The sequence below is a fragment of the Aythya marila genome, assembly GCF_965140915.1.
Source record: "Aythya marila genome assembly, chromosome: 1".
Classification (NCBI taxonomy): Eukaryota; Metazoa; Chordata; class Aves; order Anseriformes; family Anatidae; genus Aythya; species Aythya marila.
Window position 1 is genome coordinate 54,093,970 of NC_139042.1, and position 19,134 is coordinate 54,113,103.

The window sequence follows — 19,134 nt, forward strand, 5'->3', positions numbered from 1 at the left end:
TTTCTCTTCAATATTTGCTAGTTTGAACAGCTTGCCTGTCCTTTATACCAAAACAAATAGAATTTGCAAGTGTAACTGGTGCTGTCGTGTCGGCTTTCTTTGTCGTGTGTGCTGGAGAAAGCAGCTCTGTGTTGCAGCTTAGAGATGCTTAAAGGAAATGTTACTCGTGAGTATGTGAGACAAAACCAGAGGAGTGACTGCTGCAGTTACAAATGCAGCAGGCAGTGCTGTGTTTGCAGCAAAACAGCAGGGGTTTATCCTGGCCTCTTGCTGCTGCTTCCTCAGGAAGTTTCTCGGGGTGAGCCTGCGGTCTGCAGCTGCATGCCTGGCTGCAGTGCTGCCCTGCTTCTTGCTCTGTGGGAGAACGTCGTGCAGCTCTGGTTAACAGGACAGCTGCTGCAGTAGCAGCTATGGGATGGCAGCGTTAGTTCTGAGCTTGTGTCCGCGTCTCTCCACAGTTACTGGCTCCCTGAGTATTGCTCAATACTGCATACGGAAATGCCTCTCCATTCAACTGTTAAATAACTTGGCTTTTTTTTCTAAACCAGCTGAAATTCTGAAAAAAATAAAGATTGCTGCCTTTGTTCAGCCAAACTGTTTCAGTCTTCAGTTGAGCTTTAAATCTGGAGTAGGACAGAAGAAACTGAGAGTTTCTTCTCAGTGGTTAACTTAGATACCATATTGGTCATAAATTTTAGTGCCACTTCCCTTGGTTCTGTGAACAACATTGCTTATGCACTTCCTTAGTGATTGCAGCAAGTAGTTACAGTGTATTCGAGCAAGGTAAGAAGATACTAAAGCAATCCTTCATAATAGATTAATTTATTCATAGGGTGGATAAATTTTTATGTACACATGAGAGGATGGGAGAAGACAAGGAAGGCTGTTAGAAATGAAGTGGCTTCTAAATTATTTTAAGGCTTGAACATTTTAAACTCTGTATCTTAGCTACCAAAAGCAACACAGGAAAGGTAAACAGTAGTCACTAAGAAACTGACTCATATCATAAATCAGCTGTCAAGAACCTCAAAGGAGTAAGTTGCAGGCTGAAATGAAAAGTCTTCCTACTTCTAGGGCAGACCCAAAGAAGTGCTAGTGGGGTCTCAGTAGCTTTTAGGCAAGGACTCAGTTTTGGTCTTGAATACCTAAAATTGCATGTTTTACCTGTGAGCTGAGTATATAATCTCAAATTCTGCTCCTTGGCTGTGAATGTAGATGAGGACCTGATAGCTGTCCAGCATTTTAATCTGCTGGCTGGATAGCTACTGACCAGGCTGCTGTCAGTCAGGGTAAGCACACAGCAGAGCAGCAAATGAAGGTGTCCAAACCTGGATTTAATTTACGGTGCAACTTTGGCTATCTGACATTTGTTGTACACATTCTTGAAGTCTGCAAGCAGTCACAGTAGCTGTGTCCTGGTCTGATCATGCATTTCTGCAAGCAGAAGTTAAATATCATGTAAAGATGTTGAAATACAGCACCTTCTCACCATCTATCCCTCTTCTTCACTGCAAGGGAAGTCTTAATGTGGAGAAAAACACCTGCTTTTTTACTGTGCAGATTTGCAGAGCATTAATGTAGATGGTTGAGGACATCTATACACTTATAAAAATGATCCAGAGGGAGCTTAATTTGCTAGGTTTTTACCTTAGGTGTTATTTTTTTCCTGAGGAAACAGTTTTCTGGATGAGATAGGCTGGCTTCACCAGAAGAAAGCCTTCTTTGAAGTAGATTGTGTTCCCTTGGATGACAATAGATGTTATCTCGTGTTTTCACTGATGGGGATTTGTTCTTGCTTGGTCAGCTGTTGATTTTAAGGCAGGGGATCAGATTTTTAAAATGCTCTCTACTTCTGAGCTGGAGAAACCAGATCAAGGTGTAGAAACTAAGGAGAGTGGTTTTAGATGAACTGCTCAAAGACAGGCTTGTAGGAGGAAGGCAGTTTGCATTTCCCTGTATGATGTTTGCATTAACAGTCAGTGTTGCTTTCCCTGCCTACCAGAAGCTGCAAGCTGTAACGAGCTGCCTGCAAATGCTGTGTTCTCACAGCGTATTGCAGAAGTTTGTCAAATCCCAGTCGAAGTGCTGAAATGCCTGTTTTCTTCCTGTCATCCCTCCATTCTTGCTTGGAGTTGTGCTCCTTGAAAGAGATGTCTGGACAGTAAGATGGAGGGAGGAAGAAAAATCTCAGGAACGGAGTAGGCTGACAGGTAAACTTCCCAGCCTGTAGCAGCAACAGTTTTCTGTACATCTTAAAAGAATCACTGAAAACTTTCTGCCAGTAAAATAGTAAACCTATACTTTAATCTGTACTTGTGGAAAGAAAAAAAAAAAAAAAGCCTTTAAATTATTTCTACGCAGTTTTAAAGTATGTGGGGAAGTTTCCTGAGGACGCTAAACCTCTTTAAAGTTACCTGGTTGCTGAGCAGAGCGGTTCTTCTCTTTGGATATCTCCCTTCTATCTGTCTAGCTCTTGTCAGAGTGCCCAGGATGAAACAGGGATAAAGCAGAAGTCCTTGGGTGAAAAAATTGAAAACAAAGTTATTGTTCACAGTGTTTAATAGCATTAATTTCTCCATTCCAATTTTAGTTAAATGGTTGTATGCATTAATGTCAAGTCCCTTCTGTTCTGGTGAGCAGTTCCCAAGCAATAGCAGTAAGCAGGGTGGGTTCGTGGCACATCAACACTCAAATCTAAGGCCTCAGTCCATGAAAACCCTGCAATATTTATCTTTAAGCATGTGGTTTTCGGTGAAAATAAGGGGATAACGCTATCCTTTGGTTTATGAAGGTCTTCTGAAAAGGATACAAAAGTGATTGAAGCTTTGGCTGTCCTTTGGATGTGCCTTGTAATATCGTTTGTGGCCCTGCTGATGTCCTAGAGAATGACAAGCATCCGAGTTACTGTGTAGGAGATGCAAAAACTGCAAGGATTTTTAGGACAGAACTTCTGCCACTTCTGCCTAGCCTGTTGAAAAGTGTGAAAGGGAAAAAGTTGTCAAATATATTACAGTCAGGAAAAAAAGTGGGATTTGAAATGCTCACAGTTGCATTTTGTTGTAATAAATACTCCAAACTGAGGTGCCCTCAATGTGCTTCCGAGGGAGACAGAATTGCACAGGCACTTAAAACCTGGAAACTGAAGTTTCCACTTGCAGTTCCACTAGATGTCAGCCAAAACTAAGTGACTGAGCGCTGCATTTTTGCAGATCCTTTTTTTTCCAATCTAGTGAAGTCTGTGGTTGTTGCAAAATATATAGAACAATACTTTTCCGTGGCTGGTTGGCCAGCATTTTGGGTGGAGGTGAAGGAGACCATCTCCTGGCACAAGTTAACCTGATCAAAGTCACCCAGCAAACTTGCGTTGGGTGTTTTGAATTTCTCTTAACCAAATTACATTAGCAGTGGATTGTTTCCACATACGTTGCTCTGTGGTAACACGATCATCTGCAGTTTCCTGAGTAAAAGGTATTTGAACACTTACTGCCTTTTTCCATCTAACATCATAGCTGTTACCTCATATGTTGCTCTGCCAGCACAGAACTTTCCTGTCTCTTCTGCAGTGCATGGATGCCTTGATCTTTGATAAAACAAACAAAAGAGGTCCCGGCCTCCCCCCAAAAAAGCTTTTCACAAGCCTACTCAATTTGCTGCTGTTGTTGTTGTAGTCAGAAGCACAGAAAAACAAGGAAAATGTTGGGGTTGAGGAACTGAATTCCTGATAGGTTTTTCCCTATTGCCCTGAGCGCAGGAAGGTAATGTGGAAGTTTCAAGTCGAGTCCTTGAGGTGAAGTTCAGTGGAAGCCAACCTCCTCGCGGACAGTGAAGAAGAGAGAGAGAGGCACACATGCAAATGCTTTTTAAGTCTTATTTACTGACAACAACAAAGCTATTCCCATATGCTGGCTTCTCCTTTTCTCTAAAGGAATTAGTTGCAAGTTGATTTTTTTTGATAGTGAGCAAAAGCTGCTGTAACAGATGGCTGATGCTTGTTGCTGCAACTGGAACTGCAACCCATCTAGCATTGCCATCTGAATGCAGTAAACCTCCAAGACTGCAAAAGATGCTGTGCTGGAGAGCAGTGGCTGCATTCTGGAGCATCTTCACCACTAGCAGCGTGCTCATCCAGCTGCCCTGTGCAGAGCAGAGCTTCGAGTTGGTGCAGGGTGATGAAGGGTGCAGAGGAGTAATCGAAAAGTGATTTGTTATCAGTAGCGGTGTAACAGGCTTCTGATCATTGGGCAAAAGGACAGGAAAAACTTCAAGTAAAGCAAAATGACAGTGTCAAACAACTGCATAACATTTCCAGCTTTTTCTCTTGGAGCTTAATGAAGAGGCCTTTTTTTTAACCTGTAAATAACATTACTGATTAAAACATGATAATAATACACTATACACTCAAACTCTTAATAATTAACTATTGATACATGATACCTGGAACACAACTTAACAGCTTAATTTGGAATGATAGCTTGAGAGGTTTCCCTTTGCTTTGACATGCCAGTTTGTACTGCCTAAAATTATCACAGATGTTTCACTCAAATGGTCTTTATTACAATCATGTAGACAAATCAGATTGTAAAATTGCTTCTCATATTCCACTGATGCTGTGCTCCAAATAAATTACAAGAAACATTGTGTGTCTAAGGAGTGCGGTTACTATGAGATAAGTTGAAATGGGAAAAGCTCATCTGTAGAAAAAGCTCTTAATTTTTGAAAGAAGATGATGCTGAGAAATCAAGGGAGAAAGTTAAGCCAGTCAGCTGGAACTAAAGAGGTCAGGACCTGGGAGAGGTTTGTGTTCTTGGAACTTCTTAAATTGCAGATGCAGAGCTCCAGATTTGAGGGAGAATGAGGATGCAAAACAGCAAGGGTTTGTAGGCAGAATTTCTGTGCTAACCAGAAGAAAAGCTTCTTGAAACATATAGTAAGAGTCAACTTACCAAGAACAAAACTTTGATCGCATCCCTCTCTTGTGCTGGGATAGAGTGTGGAGGGGGATAAAGGAGAATTTTCGGGTCTAAGTACAACTTGATTTCTGCCAGTAAAATGAAACAACTTCATAAAGGGTCAGAAAGACTTCAAATGAAGAATCGAAGACAGAGGTGTGGGACCTGGTTGTGCTTTTCATGTTGCGTTAAGGCTTTTCTCTTTCATATGCTTAGATATGAGAATTGGGAAATTTTGTTCTTTAAAGGAGTTCTGAGGGCTGATGCTGAATTACGTTAGAGACTTAAGGACAAAGTGTGAGCGTTTGAAGAGCTCGCTGATTAGAAGAAGGGAAAGGGTAACTTCAAGGGTAAAGGAGGAGAGAAAAAGTATTGGATGACTTTGAGGGCTTGGTAATTTTAATTGATGGTCTGCGTATAAAATACAAGGTAGTGCAAGTTTTGATTAAAATAAAAATCCTGGTCCAGGAGAGGAATTGCTGCGTACGATGCGTCCAACGGTGAGTGATCAAGCAGGGTGAGGGGAGGAATTAGGAGCTCTCGAACTTCTGACATCTCGTATGAAAGCTAAAAATGTCTCCGGAATTCAGAGTTGGAAACACTTCTGGAATTATAAAACTCATTTTACTTTATTTGCAGCTTTAGTCAGTTCTCCGTGGTATGATTACCAAAAAGAGATTCTGGAACAGGCAGTTCAGCCTCTCTTCTTGTTAATGTTTGCAGCTCAAATCCAATCCCAGCAATAATGAGGAAAAAGAAGCTCAGACTCAGCTGACAAAATCTGATGAGCTACAGCGCCTGCATTCCCAAGCATTATCTGCCTACCAGCAAGAGGATTATGAAGCTGCGATCTCTCTTCTTGATGAAATCTTGGCAGTAAGTGTGAAGTAAAACGATGCAGGGAAAGGGAAGAGCTCCTGTCCGACGTATTTTGGTTCAATAACTTCTTCGCTAATGTGCAAACACACGGTGTAATTGGCGTGGTTTTGCTGAGCACCACGAATCCATGCTGAGGCTGGAGAGCGCAGAGTGCTGAGTGAGCACTAGCTGCAACAAAACAAATAATGAAATAAATCATTGTTATGGTTAAAGATAAGTCTTCAACCAAGCTTTTGCTGTGGGGCAACTTTCGGATCATCTTCTGCTTTTTCCACAGCTCAGTATTCCTGAGGGGGAGGGGGGAGTTGTTCTCCAACCCAAATACAGGAGGGATAGGTGGTTTGCATCTAGATTTTTTTCTTTGCTAATACGTAGGCACTTTGTGCGTGCTAAATAGGAAGTTACATAAAGGGTGGATCATCACTGTGAAGCAGGTACCTTCTTGTCTTGAGAAAACGAAGTAACAAATTATTAAGAACATCACCAAGTAAAAAATGTGTAGAGCTATGTTCTCTAAAACCATGGTTTAAAAACAAAGGATAAGACCCAGAAGAAATTCTATAAAATGAATTATGATAGGCAATTCCTTTTGAGTAATTATTCTTGCCATACTGTGACACTGCTACCTCTGTATAAATCTTCAAAATCCAGATATTGAGGTCAAATCTTGCTTTGCTGAAACTTACTCACATGCTTCTTCCTGGAGGACAGCTGACAGCTCGGTCCTTGCTGTTCATTTACTCCTGTTCTTTTGGGAAGATACAATAATTTATGGTTCTGGTACCCTTCCCTGGAGGCTTAGCAGACTGTCTCTGTTTAAGCAGTGCCAGGAGATTTAATTCATCTTCCTGCATGAGCTCACTGAATCACTTACAAATTCTTCAGGCCTTTGTTTTCAGTTTGGGCAGGTGCATCGCAGCATCCAGCTTGAAGCAGAGATGCTAATTTCGTGCGCCCTGCATGCAGCTCGAACCTTATGCTACTGCAGTTGGCAAAATGAAGCTTAATGGGGTTTGTGTTTTGTGTTGGGGAGGGACAGAAGTGAGGTGTTATGGACCAAAGTCAAGCTTTAATTTTGATTTCTCAAGGTTTGTGTTTGGGATGCAGAGCTGCGGGAACTTCGAGCTGAGTGTTATATAAAGGAAGGGGAGCCAAGCAAAGCCATTAGTGACTTGAAAGCCGCTGCCAAATTAAAGAACGATAACACTGAAGCCTTCTATAAAATAAGCAGGATATATTATCAGCTTGGGGACCATGAATTATCACTCAGGTAATTTCACTGTTTGCTGTAATTATAAGAATTGAGACAAAATGTGCTGATGTAGGGCATGATAAACCATGAAATATCTGTTGTCTTTTTGTTTATGGATGAAGTAGCAACTCTGGGCTGGACCTGATAAGGGAAACTCCTTTCCAGAAGCTAAGAACTGTGAAGACATCATGTATATTCTTGGCAGAGCAGCCATCAATGCTGCCTGAGCAATTTTTATTCTTGTTTAGATGCCATAGTGTAGAAAAAAGAAGTTGCTTACATTTGCTGCTGTTGTTATATTTCTCTGTCCTGGAAGAAAGTGCTTCTCTAAACTTGGAGACTTGTATTTTTAAACTTTGAACCTCCTTTCAAGTTAAGTTCACAGTGAAAACAAAAAAAATGTTTGAGTTGAGCCCTGGGGTTGCCCAGTCCAAACTGCTAACTTCATATTCCTTGTGCTCAGATGGACAAATGATATAATTAATTTCCACATACAAGTGGTTTCTGTGACCTCAGATGCATTTATTGCATCTTCAGACTCCTTCCAACACCATTCTGGACCAGAATCATTTCAGTAAGACATGAGGCTGAAAAAGACGGGCTGTTTTCAGCCCCAGTTTGTTTCTGTTCTTGGCAGCATTTGACAACGAATGGAAATGTCATGTGTGAATATAGTAACACAAATAGGTTTTACATCTGGCAAACAATTATTTCTGTACGTTCAACGTGGTGAACACCAAATAGCTGAAGTGTTTGCCTTAGACATCCCTCTTCCAGAATATGAGCTCTCTGGAGCTCACAGCGTATTTTCATGGTGACTTTTGGTAGCTGACCATCACTTAGCCTAGTGATTTCAAGAAGTGCACTCGAGAGCTGTCTGAGGAACAGAATAGTACCAGAATGAAAGAATAAGGTTCTTTATTCTTTCCTCACACTGTTTTTTTGAGTCAGAAGATGTGCTAGCTCTGTAGCTCTTAGATTTGCTGGGTGATTAATCTTGTCTTCCATTTTTTTTCTCTTCCCATAACAAGCTTAATGATTTTCAAATGAATGGTTTTGTCTGTGCTTAGGAACAAAACAAGGTTTTTTGATCGTGTTCTGAAAATAACGCTATGGTTGTGCTGTGCTGACTTATTTTTAACGTATAATTATGTGTATGTATTAGTTATACATCAATTTTATTCATTTGTGACTGGATTCTGGAGGTTTTTGCTTGTTTAAGACCTTTTCCTAGTTTAAAAGGTATGGGTCTTAATCAGAGTCTCATTAAATGGTCCTCACAGTGAGAAGTCTGGCTCAGGTTTGGCAGATAACTCTATCAAGTGGAGCTTTGGGCCTTACCTGAGTTTTGTCTGTTCCAGGCAGCATAAAATATGCTTACACCTTACATATATTTTTTAATATACCTAAGTTAAAGGAAAACTACAATTGTCTAACTGCTGAATGCAATGAAATTTCCAGAGTGTGTTTTTCTTTTACTGTTTCACTCAGATACTAATGTAATGCTTTTAAATCTTGGCATATTTAGCAGTAAAAAATAATTAAAAACAAACAAAAGACAAATATCCCTGTATCTTCTGGAATACATTTTTTCACTCACTTTAATTTTTAAATAAAGGGAGGGATTGTGTAAAGAAGTCAACTGTTGCTTTGGACAGATTATAGATGCTGTGTTATGTCTCTAGATGAGATTCCATAACGTGTGGTGTTTTTTCTCTTATTTCCTTCTCCCCGTGAAAAGTGAAGTCCGGGAGTGCCTGAAACTTGACCAAGACCATAAGCAATGTTTCTCTCTCTATAAACAAGTAAAGAAACTCAACAAGCAGATTGAGTCAGCAGAAGAATTCATCAGAGAAGGCAGGTAAGTGTTCATTGTCGTACGTTCAAATCACTACCAAGGCACCACACCAACTAATTATTGACTGAGGAGCTGATTAAGTAATGCTTTTTGCATCTGTCAGTTGAAGTGGATAACTGAGCACAGCTCTCAAATTACAATTAAAATAAATATTGACTCGTAGTCAATTCTGAATCCTTCTTGATACCACTGTCTTCTTTTTGCATACTTTATGGAGCAGGTATTAAGACCAAGGTAGGGATAATATTTGTTAACTCTCAGGTATTGGAGGATGTAATCTTCAGACTGAAGACACCAAGCGCTCCTGCGGTGCCTTGAAAGCTGATGTGGATCTGGCTGCTAGGTCTTTTTTATGTACCTTGTGTAATGCTTCTCTATTCTGTTACTTCTTGCTTCATTTCAGTTTTATACCTTCCCAAGTGTGTAACATCCAACTGTAAGAAGCCCTAGCAAGTGATTAAACACTGTCAGGGTGGCTCTTTAAAAGGAAGTGCATCAGGAGAAGTGAATCAGCACAACTGAAGGCTGTTTTCTTAAGTCAGCAGTCCACTCGGGCTCTTCTCACTTTAGTTTTCTCTTTAATTCAGTATCAGCACATTTTCAGGGACTCTTCCGAGAGCTTGAATTTCTTCTAGCTTGTAGCAGCCCCTGAGTTCAATCACACACTTGCATACCTAGGTGAGCGTTCAAGTCTATTTCTTACTAACTGTAGAACTTGAGTGTCTTTGAACCTTCACAGCAAAAATACATTTTGCTACGTGGCTTGCTGAAAATAGTATAGGAAGAAAACAGCTTCCTGGTTCAAACTGGCATAAGATTTCTTTTTTAGCACCACAAAAGGCAATTAGTACAGTGCTCATGCCAGGACAGACTTAGTCCATCTCGAATGTCAAAACTAGAGAAGCTTTTTTTTTTTTTTTTTTTTTTTTTTTTTGGAAGTGCTGAATGGGACATTGGGCAGGAAGCAAATCTAGACACTTTTGTCGGTATGCTCTCTGGGAATGCAGTCATGGTGTTCTGCAAAAGCCTGCTAGGCACAGTGCCTGCTCTTCTGTTTTGAAGCACAGGAGAGGGAGCGGGAATATAATTCTTAAAGTGGTTGAAAGGTTTCTCATAGTGTTGCCTCCCATCATGCCTTTGAGACCTTTACAGCCAAGGTACATTGTTTGGAGGATGGGAAAATCTGGATTTTAAGATTTCAACATCTGCAAATAAATTGCAGCAGCCCTAAGTAGTTATTACATTTCGTAATAGTGTGCTCTGTAATTAAAACAGGTATGAAGATGCTATCAACAAATATGACTCTGTTATGAAAACTGAGCGAGATGTCCCAATTTATGCTACTCGTGCCAAAGAAAGGATCTGTCACTGTTTGTCCAAGGTAATTCTTGCTTCCACTTGCCTCTCCAAATTTCTGTAAAAGCAAAACAAAGAACTCCACCCATGAACTTGATTTTCCTTTCTCCTCTTTAGAATCAGCAGGCTACAGAAGCCATAAAAGTTTGTACAGAAGTTCTGCAACTGGAACCAACCAACGTGAACGCCCTGAAAGACAGAGCAGAAGCTTATTTGCTGGAAGACCTGTACGAAGAAGGTAGGGTTGTATGCATCTTGTCCCTGCCTTTTGGTGGGCACTTAAAATGCAGTTAGTGTTTCAGAAATTTTTAACATGCACTTTTGATTCCACACTACGCTGTTATCCCTAATCAGCACTGGTAGTAGCACATTTACAAAAATATCTGCTGTTAATTTTGTCTTGATTAGTATAAGTGGTGTGCACTTGTTTTAGCTAGAGTGTTCTTTACAACAGTGGGCTGTGTTCAGGATCCTTTATGAGAGCGTTCAGCTTATTCAGGCTTAAACACATTTTATATAAACAGTAGTGCCAGAGCAGCATTTATAGACAAAAGATAATTATGGTTAGGTCATGTAAGCCCGTTTTAGGAGCTTCCTTTTAATGTCCTTAGATGACAGAATGAAGCAAGGCTGTCCTGTACCATAGTGTGTGCTCAGAGTAGAGGAGGGGAGGCCACTGTTGCACCTCCCTGGGTCTCTGTAACGCTGCCAAGAGCAGTAAACTGATTCTGTTCTTGACACTGCATTTCTTGTGCTGTAGAGCTGTAGAGCAGGGAAGCAACAAAAGGGATGAATCTTCAAGTGCTGCCTCCCCAAAACACACCCGTGTTCCATCACCCCACATCTTCCAGCCAGGGATGTTTTTGGGGTTGTGCTGGACCCGCTGGCCATTCCTCCTCTCCCAGAAGACCGAGAACCACGGGGCTGGTGCTCGGTGCATACGCAGCCTTGGAAAACAGGGACTGAATAATCGGTCTCTCTGAGTACACCACTATGTTGTTTTGTAGCTTCCGTAGAGTACGAAGTGCTTGTGCACTCTAAAAATCTTCAAAATTTAACTTAGCGAATCTCATTTCCACAAGGAACCAGGCTTAAGAAAGAGAGTTGAGCAATCTGTCTGTTCCTGTGCTCACTCACGCGGCAGTTTAGGAAGCCTTGGGCTGCTTCAGTGAAATGCGATAAAGGAGGGGACTCGCAGGCTTTAAATCCACTGGAAAACCAGCTCCATTAATTTTAATGCTCCTAGAACAACTTCCCTTTTCTGTGTTTTCTGTGTTCTGGTACTGGGGCTTCAGCTTCACGACTGAACCAAAAACCACTCAGTTTAAACACAGAGACAGCAGCTCTCACAATGGCATGCTTGGATTTTTTTTGTCTGTTGAGGAAACGAATTAGATGATAGTGCTCACCTCTTGAAGTAAACGTCACAAGTGAGATCTATTTTATCTTTTCCTGCTCTTCTTGACTCAAACGCTTGAAACCAAGGTGTAAGGAGGACTGGAATGGCTTCAGGCAGCCCTTTTTAGCAGCCTTGTGGGCTTTGTGCTCCAGAAGTGACCTAGTCCTGGGCCTTCGCTGCTGAGAATGGCAAATCCCCTTCCTTGTAAGAAAGGGTGGAAGACAGCAGCGTTTCTGAGAACATCTAAGGACCTTTATACAAAGCTTCCCCCACCCTTCAGCTTCAGCTGCTGTGAAGTGAGGGCTGACTTCTCCCTGCTGCAGGGAGCAGTCGAGTAATTAAAATCCCAGCCTCATATTTAAAGTGGGAAATTGATTCTCCCCTGAATGAAACCCCAAGCGGGAGGCACCTACGTCCTGTTTAAGGACAGGAAATCTCCAAGTGCTTATCATTGAAAACTTTGAAGGAGATCATTGTCAAATGCTCAAGATGCACTTGAGGATGTATAGCTGAGCCCTGATTCCCATTAAATGCCTTTAATTACTTCATAATCACACGGGATCCAGGGCTTGTCTGTGAAGACAGATGTGTAATGAATCCCTTCCTGGCACCTCCCTGTAAGTACAGGAGTGTCTGTTAGTCTATCGAGTATCCAGCACAAGTTCTTTCAGAGAGGAAGGAGAAGCATTTGCTGCTGCAGAATTGCTCAGGACATGTTTCATCTCCCCACCCTGCTATGGTGCAGGAGGCAGGCCCTGTTCCTGTGAGTGTTACAGCTTCAGTTACTGCTCTGACAGAGTTGGTCTGAAGCAGCAGGCCAGTCAGAAGAAAGGGTGATTCTTGGGTAAGCTCAGGAGGCATCAGTGCTTTTAGAAATGGTGGCTGAGAGCAGCTGATTAAATACCTCACTCAGCATACCTGGAATCAGTAGCAGGTCTCCTGCTCTCCTAACGATATTTTTGTCATCAGGAAGCTGTCACCCTGCTCCAAAAGCGCCTGGTCCCACCCCTCATGTGTGGACAGAGCTCAGCTCTGAAATATTTGCCCCTTAAGCGGCATCGTTGCCAGCTGTGGGGTGTGCTGTGGAGAGAGAGAAAAAGTCTTGGGATGATAAAACAGCATAACGAAATTGCTCCACTTTCATTTCTACCAGTTCCAGCAGTATCTATTAGGCACGTGCATTAGTGTAATTGTTAAAAGTCTCACCCAGAAGCAGGATGTTTTGTTCCAGCAGCAAGTAACAGCATCCGGTGATGTGAAAATGAACAGAAATTCAGTTTTGCTTGTAACAGTACGTGAAATTGTTGGGGCACTGGAAATGCTGCTTGGATTATTTCTTTTTTTTTTTCTTCTTTTAACTTCAATAATCTAAACAAGATTGCGGTGGAATCAGATGTCTGAATAGCACGGATTCATTAGCACTTCCTGCTGTCTTGCTCAGAAACAGTGGAAAACAAATGTAACACCTGCTGAGAAATAGCATCTGCTTGGAAATAATCTGCTGCGAGTGCTTTGTCTAACTCGAGAAACCTGGGAGACTTGGATCTGCAGATGAGACTTGGAGGATTACGACAGTGAAAGAAGAGGAGGCTCATTAAGGGCTTCAACAGTTGCCTCCCTTGATAAATCTTGGTATCAAAGAATACCTAAAATTGGTGTCTTAAGCATTGGGGTACTACTTCCAGTAATAATGTGGTGTACATCAAAAAAGGTCTAGAAATGAGAGCTCCTCAACATTCACGAGTGCAGCACGGCACCTCCCTTGCTCTCCCGCTTTTATTTCAAGAGTTGCATTTGCCAGGGATGAAAGCGTGCCTTTGGGATAGTGGGGGGACACAATGACAGAACACCCAAAGCTTAAAATGAAGCTGTCTGCAGAATATATTGATATTGAGGCATCGAAAGAGAGTATTTGTCTTTCACTAAGTGTCATAATTGTGGTGTTGCATACATGTATTTACTTGGTAATGTGAAATCTTTCTTCTTTGTTGTTAAAGAGACTTTCTGCTTTCTGTCGGGTTGAGCGCACGTGCTGGGAGAAGGAACCTTAATGTAAAGCTTGTGTACAATGGCAACTGCACGGCAATGTATGGGACTAACGCTGTGCAGCTGGCTCTTCAGTTACTGCACACTGAAACTTCTCCATTCCTCTTCTGTCCCAGTCTGGCTGCTCGTTATGTTTGTCCCTAGGACTCTAGCATCTCGAAGAGCATTCTGACTGGCTGCTAACAACCTCTCTTCTCCTCCCTTTCTAAAAAGTGCAGTGAATCTAAAGAAAGAAAAGTACCTCGTTTATATGTGAACGAGAACCTCCTCTGCCCGAGCGTTTTCTAATTTGCAAAAAGCACATTTGGCAAGTTCAAGTTCCTCTGTTTATAAGTGGTAATGGCAAAACTTCAGTTTTGCAGAGTGTTTGAGTTCTTGTTGAAGTTTGTGAGGAGTTATGTCATGCTTTTTCCATTTTCTTCTTTCACAAAGCTATTAAAGACTACGAAACTGCTCAAGCCAACAGTGAAAATGACCAGCAGATTCGGGAGGGGCTCGAACGAGCCCAGCGGATGTTGAAGCAATCACAGAAGAGAGATTACTATAAAATCTTAGGAGTAAAAAGGTGAGGCATTAATATCTGAGACGATGACGTGGATGTTGGCTATAAACTATCACATGTTAGCAAGTTGATCACTTGCATTTGTTCTGCTGCTTATTTTTTGTTCATGTCTTACTACCTTCACTTTTCTACTGCACTAGGTGAGCAGTGTTCAGCTTTTAAGTAGCATTTGTTTAAAATTCGTTTAGAAAGAATAGGTAGAAACTACCGTTGGGAGGGAAGGAAGGAAATACCTTGGCAGGAAATCTTTAGTACAGATGATTGAAAGTGAGGTGAATGACCAGGGGAAGAAATGAGGACTGGGAAGAATTACTTAAAGCAAGAAACATAAAATTGTGGCAGATACGATGATGGATCAGGAGAGTTTGAAAGGACTGAATGAAAGAGGTATCTGAAATGCTTCTGCCTAGAAAAACTGACAGCTTCTCTTTGTAAAGAGAACCAAACAAATGTTCAGTTCTGAACCAGTATCAGTCATCTTCCTAACTGAGAACTAATTCAATCCCTGCTCTGTGCTTTTTGTCTCACCTTACTGTAAATCCTTCAGACTGGGAGCTGTACTGCTGTAGTAGCACCTTTCCAAAGAGAGTAAATGGATAGCAAAGCAAAGAGGAGTCTTTAAAGCTACAGCCTCCTTCCTCTGTATCTGTATGAATGTCCAATATCACCTTAAGGAGGTTAAATAGGATCTCATAATTTTCTTGATGCCCTGAATTCTTTTCCAGTGTTTAAAATAAGCAAGTAGATTGAGGAGTGTGGCACATGCACAATTAGAAGGCTTATAAGTGACCTATACATTTATCCATCCAGAAATGCCAGAAAGCAGGAGATCATAAAGGCGTACAGAAAGTTGGCATCCCAGTGGCACCCTGACAACTTCCAGAGTGAGGAAGAAAAGAAGAAAGCAGAGAAAAAATTCATTGATATAGCAGCTGCTAAGGAAGTTCTTACTGACCCGGGTAAGGCTTGCTCTTATGAAGTTCCTTTACTTTATGACGTTTTTTGGGGCCTTAAAAATGCAGCAGGTGTAAGACACAACAAACATAGCAGGTTCCCTTTTTCTGGTCTCCCCTTAACCATTTTGAGAAATGGTGGGACTCAGCTGCTCCAAGTGTGACTGTCCTGGCCCTTTTGAAATTCCAGCGTGTTCTGTTGGACAGCCGGGTACTGGCTTGCCTTGTGTTAAGCTAAATGATTTATTTGAAGGCCTTAGTACAGGGCTCTCACAGGGCTGGAGGCTTTTCTCCTCTACCAGTGTCCTGGAGAGCTTTGAGAAACTCAGAAGGAATTCAACAGGTTCCTACAAATGCTGCCAATACAAGTGATAACAGCAGTTCTCTGTTTTAGGGGTGGTTCCGAACCACTTTTTTGGTCTTCAAAGTCACTTTGCGTTGCTGCCCTGCCTGCAGTGCCACCGTTCCACCTTGTTCTTTTCCTTCTTTCAGAAATGAGGCGGAAATTTGACGCAGGAGAGGACCCACTGGACGCGGAGAGTCAGCAGGGTGGGGGCAACCCTTTCCACAGGAACTGGAACACGTGGCAAGGATTCAACCCCTTCGGCTCAGGAGGAGGACCATTTACATTCAAATTTCACTTCAGTTAGAGCCAGGACTGTTTTCGGGTGGCTGCTGCTGTTTTTTACTTAATTCGTTCAAAGAAAATAAAAACTCTCTCAGTACAAGACCCCAAAATCTTAATTTCTAATGTTGTCCTTATCCCAGAGTCTTATGGCACTAGAAGAAAGCTCCTTCTCTCTTTTAGTGCTCAAAGGGTTTGCTTTGTGGCGAGCTTGACGAGCTTATGCTGGTGGGGGGGAGGTTGAGCAAGGGTTTTGTTACAGCCCCTGTGTTTGTTGTGGATGCGCAGGAGACTTTTGTTCATTCCTTTGGGTGGAGAAAACAGTAAGAGGCTATTCAGGGCAAGACTTAAACGCATCTTTAGGACTCGATTATATGCTTAAAGGTAAAAATGCATGTAAATATCGCTCTGAATCCAGGCCTAATAAACGTGGAGCGGGTAGTTGCGGTAGTCTCTACGTTAACACATGGTTAGGACGATCCCTTTCTCAGTGTTGTTCAAAGGAAACCCCAGCGACCACCTGTTGTATTATATTACTGACGGCGGTGCCATAGGCAGAGCGAGGAGGCTGAGTGTGAGCCTGAACAATCTTTTAAAAGAAGATTACTTGTAAGTAACGATGTCTGAAAATGTCTGTTCACTTTACTTGTTAACCTGAAATTGAGATGATTTCCTTGGCAGCAATTGTCAAACGTGGAAGTTGGAAAAAAAAAAAAAAAAAAGCAACACACAATACACCTGTTTGGTGGTTATTTTTTTTTTTTTTCTGAAAACTGTTTCTGTGATTTGGAATGTTTTAGGTATCATTTCTGAGTAGTTTGCACTTTAACAAAATATCTGCTTGAGATCTGAGCAAAGCAGTGTGATGTGACATTCCCCCAGCTGCGCAGCAGTTTGGTTCTTCTCTGTACTTGTAAAACTCGGTCGACCCAGGTTGTGAGGCGAGTGTGAGAACTGCAGGAATAAAATACGAACTGGAGTCTTCCCCCATTTAATGCAACTTCATTTCGGGTTTATTCTTCCCATATGCACGCGGCTCAAGCTGGGCTCGTGCGCTGATGGAGCTGTGTGAGCTGAGGGGCATTGCCAGGGCTGGAGCTGCTACAAGAGATGAAGTCTCCTCGTTCTGTAGCTGAATACACCGAAGCTACTGGCAAGTTTCACCAGCACCCATTTTATTCGAATGCAGCCACAGGCAGAGCAAATAAAGCCTTCCATCTGCAAGGGATGTTGAAGTATAACTTGTTTTCTGCCTCAAGTACTTTACAAACACCATTTTTACCAAGCCACGAGGCCTCGCAGATTTTTCAGCAGCAACTTAGAGGTCAGTGTTTGGTCAGCAGAGATTTGTCTTCAAGCTGAGGAGCGCGTGTGGTGGTTCCTGACAGCTTTTGGTACAAACACGCCCCAGCAGCCTGTGAAACCCCAGCGTCAGGTATTTTCCAAGCCCAATGACTCCTGGAAGTTTGGCTTCTGCTTTTGACCTGTCTGAAATGTTCTTTAAACCCTGCAGAAGATGCTGCAGATGCTGCCCGTGCCCTTCTAAGGTCAGTGTGGTTCCCCTCGGACCCCCGGGGCTTCAGCCTTGCTGGTTGCTGCCAGCACTCTCCTGTGGTCCATGGTCACTTGTCCTGTGCAGGCAGGGCTCTGGAAACATTTTGGCATTGCCTTGCTCGCTACAGGAGGGGCTGGTTCTGAAATGCTGTTGAACGACCACTGTGAGCAAAATGCTGTAATTTTGGACATTCAGGGGTGGTGGTCAGCTTCAACAAGTCACAGTAAAGTCACAGTAAATTCCAGTCAGCTAAGTTTGTGTGCCAGAGGAGTGCTAAAAATGCTGCATTTTAAAGGACTGCCTTCTACAGCTTTTTGTCCTTATCTCTTCCCATCCTCTGTTTTAAAAACTATGGCTGAGAGAAGCGTGCAGTTTGACTCCTTCCCTAAAGGGAAAAGGGAGATGGGCCCCCTCATAAGTGAATTATTCACACAAGGCATTGATGTTAGAGCCGTGCATATTCACTGCTTTCTGAGGCAGTGGACAAATGGATACACGAGAAGCAGTCAGGAACAAAAAGGATTATGTTTAATTCTGATGATGAATGGGAAGGGGAAGATCATGTGTCTGGAGGGGAGGGGAAAACAGCTTGAATCTAGGCAGTGGAAGATGATTCATGCTTGAATGCTGTTCAGAGATCCCTTCTGTGGAAGAGTGCCTTGAAAATAAAGGGGAAAAAAACTTGATGGAGAGTAAGGCTTTCTGATACTAAGCAGGATCACATAAATGTTACCACTTCTTAAAGGAGCAGATGCTGGCTTTAAGGTACTTCTGAAAACACACAAAAAAATGAAGTTGTGTTTTTGTTTTCTTAAAAAAAACACTTATGTTTCAAGGATTTCCAGACACGGTGATGCAGTTCCTGATACAACTTCAGAAAAACCAAGTGCTGGTGACACACTGTCAATGGTGCAAGCTATGTACAAGGAAACTGAACTTGCCTTTTTTATTTATAATGGGTGTCTGTAGTGCAATAATGTTCAGCAACTGAACATTGAAGTAAATGTCTTGGTAGTTCGTGAAGCCCGAGGTGTGCATGAAGCAGCATTACGGCGATTGGCCTACGTGTAGATGCAGACTTTCCATGCTGAATCCTGTCTTGCAGTTTTTATGAACTAGTTTCTGACTTGTTTTAAACTAAAGGGGGGATGCATTTTACTTGAGGTGTGCTTAATACTGATGTGTTCATGGATCAGTATTCAAACAGATTCTGAGTGAATTATAAACTTAAGAGCTCAAACTTGTGACATGCGCGGAAAATCTGTTAGCTTAAAAATAATTTTCAACATAAGAGCTTGTTGTTATTTCAGTTTCCAGACCAGTGTTTGGAATAAGAATTATTCTTCTGTTTAGGGCTGTGATTTGTAGGAGCTTTGCTGGACATCAGCCAGTACAGCATAGCGGGTTAGTTGTATTTAAAAGTGCCTTATCGTAAGGTATCGTTTGTTTGCTCTGTAATGCATAATTTTATCCATGAAGTTAAAAATGGGAGAATCTTTTCCTTTTGCCCACTGCAAAATTCAAAGTAGCAGTTCTGTGTTGTAAGAAGGATAAGTCAAGTTAGCCAGAGATTTATCAAATGTCTCAAGTGATTAAAATGTCTTTATATAAATCATAAGTCTAAAAAGCAAGAACTGTTTTTTCTAGAACTGCGGGAATTATTTTATGGTATTTTTCACAATAAAGATATTTATGATGAC

At 41.9% G+C, this 19,134-nt stretch overlaps 1 protein-coding gene across 1 annotated transcript in view; it reads left to right on the forward strand.

Annotated features, from left to right (window-relative positions):
• DNAJC3 (DnaJ heat shock protein family (Hsp40) member C3) overlaps nt 1-19,134 on the forward strand; it is a 28,190-nt gene extending 9,056 nt beyond the window's left edge. Inside the window, exons 5-12 of the mRNA XM_082767368.1 lie at nt 5,673-5,825; nt 6,917-7,098; nt 8,822-8,941; nt 10,214-10,319; nt 10,412-10,532; nt 14,172-14,304; nt 15,112-15,260; nt 15,747-19,134. Coding sequence (XP_082623494.1) covers nt 5,673-5,825; nt 6,917-7,098; nt 8,822-8,941; nt 10,214-10,319; nt 10,412-10,532; nt 14,172-14,304; nt 15,112-15,260; nt 15,747-15,904 — 1,122 coding nt within the window. The 3' untranslated portion in view covers nt 15,905-19,134. The remainder of the gene's footprint in view (nt 1-5,672; nt 5,826-6,916; nt 7,099-8,821; nt 8,942-10,213; nt 10,320-10,411; nt 10,533-14,171; nt 14,305-15,111; nt 15,261-15,746) is intronic.